This window comes from Oncorhynchus keta, chromosome 4 (assembly GCF_023373465.1).
Source record: "Oncorhynchus keta strain PuntledgeMale-10-30-2019 chromosome 4, Oket_V2, whole genome shotgun sequence".
NCBI classification, from domain to species: Eukaryota; Metazoa; Chordata; class Actinopteri; order Salmoniformes; family Salmonidae; genus Oncorhynchus; species Oncorhynchus keta.
Window position 1 is genome coordinate 14,093,135 of NC_068424.1, and position 5,000 is coordinate 14,098,134.

Sequence of the window (5,000 nt, forward strand, 5' to 3'; positions counted from 1 at the left end):
CCTGCAGAACGGGGGCACTGAACCACAGTACACCCACACTCACACCCACAGCCACAGCCACACCCACTCCCCCTGCCATAGCCATGCCAAGCCCGTGCCCAGCGGCAGCCTGGCGGGGGGCTGTGGTACCCCCTCGCCGTCCAAGCCCAAACAGAAGCCCATGTGGCGTTGTGAGGTTGGTGAAACTACACTTTGGGACTAGGGCTGTTCTGGTGCTGATCATTGTTTTAGACACAAATCTAGGTTCCCCTGATCCATTACAGGAAAAATCACAACTCCGCCAATAATCCAGTGTCTTGACGTAGCTTCTTCTTACTCTGTTTGACTGACACTTTTCGACTTTGTAAACTTGTACACCTGTATATGAGTACTTAGTTACCACATCCTTTGAGAAACCATTCAACTAATGTTCCTCATATATATATATACACCTCCCCTCCTCGTCCAGGTGTGTGACTATGAGACCAACGTGGCGAGGAACCTGCGCATCCACATGACCAGCGAGAAACACATGCACAACATGATGCTGCTGCAACAGAACATGAAGCAGATTCAACACGGTCTGCACCTGGGTCTGGCCCCGGCCGAGGCTGAGCTCTACCAATACTACCTGGCTCAGAACATCGGCCTGACCGGGGTCAAGCTGGAGAGCCCCGGCCCAGACACCCAGATGATTATTAACCCTTTCCAGCTGGACCCCAATACGGCTACTGCACTCAGCTCTGGGCTAGGTGAGAATCAGGATGACTGTTAACACTTTATTTTTCTGTCACTCTCTCCTTCTCTGTCTTTCTCTCTCTTCTATTGCTCTGTGTCTATCTGGCCCATACCTCCTCTAGAACATATGTCTCTCTCTTCTATTGCTCTGTGTCTATCTGGCCCATAACTCCCCCAGAACATATGTCTCTCTCTTCTATTGATCTGTGTCTATCTGGCCCATAACTCCTCTAGAACATATGTCTCTCTCTTCTATTGATCTGTGTCTATCTGGCCCATAACTCCTCTAGAACATATGTCTCTCTCTTCTATTGCTCTGTGTCTATCTGGCCCATACCTTCTCTAGAACATATGTCTCTCTCTTCTATTGCTCTGTGTCTATCTGGCCCATAACTCCTCTAGAACATATGTCTCTCTCTTCTATTGATCTGTGTCTATCTGGCCCATAACTCCTCTAGAACATATGTCTCTCTCTTCTATTGCTCTGTGTCTATCTGGCCCATACCTCCTCCAGAACATATGTCTCTTTGTTTTGATCGGTCTCTATCTGGCCCATAACTCCTCTAGAACATATGTCTCTCTCTTCTATTGCTCTGTGTCTATCTGGCCCATACCTCCTCCAGAACATATGTCTCTTTGTTTTGATCGGTCTCTATCTGGCCCATAACTCCTCTAGAACATATGTCTCTCTCTTCTATTGCTCTGTGTCTATCTGGCCCATACCTCCTCCAGAACATATGTCTCTTTGTTTTGATCGGTCTCTATCTGGCCCATAACTCCTCCAGAACATATGTCTCTCTCTTCTATTGCTCTGTGTCTATCTGGCCCATAACTCCTCCAGAACATATGTCTCTCTCTTCTATTGCTCTGTGTCTATCTGGCCCATAACTCCCCCAGAACAAATGTCTCTCTCTTCTATTGCTCTGTGTCTATCTGGCCCATAACTCCCCCAGAACAAATGTCTCTCTCTTCTATTGCTCTGTGTCTATCTGGCCCATAACTCCCCCAGAACAAATGTCTCTTAGTTTTGATGTGTCTCATTGGCCTCCTTTCTCTTTTTCCCTCTGTCCTCTGTCCTCCGTATCCTTTCTCTTTTTCCCTCTGTCCTCTGTATCCTTTCTCTTTTTCCCTCTGTCCTCTGTATCCTTTCTCTTTTTCCCTCTGTCCTCTGTATCCTTTCTCTTTTTCCCTCTGTCCTCTGTATCCTTTCTCTTTTTCCCTCTGTCCTCTGTATCCTTTCTCTTTTTCCCTCTGTCCTCTGTATCCTTTCTCTTTTTCGCTGTCCTCTGTATCCTTTCTCTTTTTCCCTCTGTCCTCTGTATCCTTTCTCTTTTTCCCTCTGTCCTCTGTATCCTTTCTCTTTTTCCCTCTGTCCTCTGTATCCTTTCTCTTTTTCCCTCTGTCCTCTGTATCCTTTCTCTTTTTCCCTCTGTCCTCTGTATCCTTTCTCTTTTTCCCTCTGTCCTCTGTATCCTTTCTCTTTTTCCCTCTGTCCTCTGTCCTCTGTATCCTCTCTCTTTTTCCCTCTGTCCTCTGTATCCTCTCTCTTTTTCCCTCTGTCCTCTGTCCTCTGTATCCTTTCTCCTTTTCCCTCTGTCCTCTGTATCCTTTCTCTTTTTCCCTCTGTCCTCTGTATCCTTTCTCTTTTTCCCTCTGTCCTCTGTATCCTCTCTCTTTTTCCCTCTGTCCTCTGTATCCTTTCTCTTTTTCCCTCTGTCCTCTGTATCCTTTCTCTTTTTCCCTCTGTCCTCTGTATCCTTTCTCTTTTTCCCTCTTTCCTCTGTATCCTTTCTCTTTTTCCCTCTGTCCTCTGTCCTCTGTATCCTTTCTCTTTTTCCCTCTGTCCTCCGTATCCTTTCTCTTTTTCCCTCTGTCCTCTGTCCTCTGTATCCTCTCTCTTTTTCCCTCTGTCCTCTGTCCTCCGTATCCTTTCTCTTTTTCCCTCTGTCCTCTGTATTCTTTCTCTTTTTCCCTCTGTCCTCTGTATCCTTTCTATTTTTCCCTCTGTCCTCTGTATCCTTTCTCTTTTTCCCTCTGTCCTCTGTATCCTCTCTCTTTTTCCCTCTGTCCTCTGTAATCCTTTCTCTTTTTCCCTCTGTCCTCTGTCCTCTGTATCCTCTCTCTTTTTCCCTCTGTCCTCTGTATTCTGTATCCTTTCTCTTTTTCCCTCTGTCCTCCGTATCCTTTCTCTTTTTCCCTCTGTCCTCTGTCCTCTGTATCCTCCTCTTTTTCCCTCTGTCCTCTGTCCTCTGTATTCTTTCTCTTTTTCCCTCTGTCCTCTGTATCCTTTCTCTTTTTTCCCTCTGTCCTCTGTATCCTTTCTCTTTTTCCCTCTGTCCTCCGTATCCTTTCTCTTTTTCCCTCTGTCCTCTGTATTCTTTCTCTTTTTCCCTCTGTCCTCTGTATCCTTTCTCTTTTTCCCTCTGTCCTCCGTATCCTTTCTCTTTTTCCCTCTGTCCTCTGTATCCTTTCTCTTTTTCCCTCTGTCCTCTGTATCCTTTCTCTTTTTCCCTCTGTCCTCTGTATCCTCTCTCTTTTTCCCTCTGTCCTCTGTATCCTTTCTCTTTTTCCCTCTGTCCTCTGTCCTCTGTATCCTTTCTCTTTTTCCCTCTGTCCTCTGTCCTCTGTATCCTTTCTCTTTTTCCCTCTGTCCTCTGTATCCTCTCTCTTTTTCCCTCTGTCCTCTGTATTCTTTCTCCTCTCCCTGTCTGTCTTATCGCCTTTCATCCCTCTGGCATTGCTTCCTCTCCTAGGAGGTGGAGGGGTTCAACAAAGAGCCCATACTGTTAGCCACCCATTCCTCATGGCAACCTGGAGGTCACAGCTGTAGCCTGGCTGTTTCTCATGTCTATAAGCAAGCTTGCACATACCAATCAAATCAAATTAAGTGTTAATTGTCACCTGCTTCGTTAACAGCAGGTGTAGACTAACAGTGAAATGCTTACTCACTTCTACCCAACAATGCAGAACACTTTAAAAATTGAAATATTCACAGAAAAAAAATGTAGGAATGAAACTAAAAATACACAGTGAGTAATGATCTCGAGCCTGGCTACATACATGGTACCAGTAGGGAATCTACGTGCAGGGGTACGAAGGATATCTATGTACATATGTACATCCACAAAAACTACTATCAGATGTTATACATGGCATTCAGAACTATTCAGACCCCTTGACTTTTTCCACATTTTGTTATGATACAGCCTTATTCTAAAATTTGATTAAATATTTTTTTCCACCCTAATCAATCTACACACAAAACCCCATAATGACAAAACAAAAACAGGCTTTAAGACATTTTAGCAAATTTATTACAAATAAAATACTGAAATTGAAACTGAAAAACATTTGCATAAGTATTCAGACCCTTTACTCAGTACTTTGTTGAAGCACGTTTGGCAGTGATTACGGCCACAAGTCTTCTTGGGTATGATGCTACAAGCTTGGCACATCTGTATTTGGGGAATTTCTCCCATTCTTCTCTGCAGATGTGTCAGGTTGGAGCATCACTGCACAACTATTTTCAGCTCTCTCCAGAGATGTTTGATGGGGTTCAACTCTAGGTTCTGGCTGGGCCACTCAAGGGCATGTCCCGAAGCCACTCATGCATTGTCTTGGCTGCGTGCTTAGTGTCGTTGTCCTGTTGGAAGGTGAACCTTTGCCCCAGTCTGATGTCCTGAGCACTCTGGAGGAGGTTTTCATCAAGGATCTCTCTCTGTACTTTTCTCCGTTCATCTTTCCCTCGAACCTAACTAGTCTCCCAGTCCCTGCCACTTGAAAACATCCCCGCAGCATTATGCTGCCACCACCATGCTTCACCGTAGGGATAATGCCAATGACATAATGCCGGATAATCAGAGTGAACATCGTGTTCTTGGTCACCTCCCTGACCAAGGCCCTTCTCCCCCAATTGCTCAGTTTGGCCGGGCGGTCAGCACAAGGAAGAGTCTTGGTGGTTCCAAACTTCTTCCATTTAAGAATGATGGAAGCCACTGTGTGCTTGGGGACCTTCAATGCTGCAGAATTGTTTTGGTACCCTTCCCCAGATCTGTGCCTCAACACAATCCTGTCTCGGAGCTCTATGGACAATTCCTTCGACCACATGGCTTGGTTTTTGCTCTGACATCCACTGTGGGACCTTATATATACATTTGTGTGCCTTTCCAAATCATGTCCAATTAATTGAATTTACCACAGGTGGACTCCAATCAAGTTGTAGAAACATCTCAAGGATGATCAATGGAAACAGGATTCATTACATTTGACATTTAAGTCATTTA

The 5,000-nt window shown here is 45.1% G+C and overlaps 1 protein-coding gene across 2 annotated transcripts in view; it reads left to right on the top strand.

Annotated features, from left to right (window-relative positions):
- LOC118374289 (zinc finger homeobox protein 4-like) overlaps positions 1-5,000 on the top strand; it is a 216,358-nt gene that overhangs the window by 67,536 nt on the left and 143,822 nt on the right. For both annotated transcript variants that reach the window (XM_052501100.1, XM_052501103.1), the window contains exons 3-4: positions 1-175; positions 449-731. The exon at positions 1-175 is cut by the window's left edge and continues 80 nt beyond it. In XM_052501100.1, coding sequence (XP_052357060.1) covers positions 1-175; positions 449-731 — 458 coding nt within the window. The remainder of the gene's footprint in view (positions 176-448; positions 732-5,000) is intronic.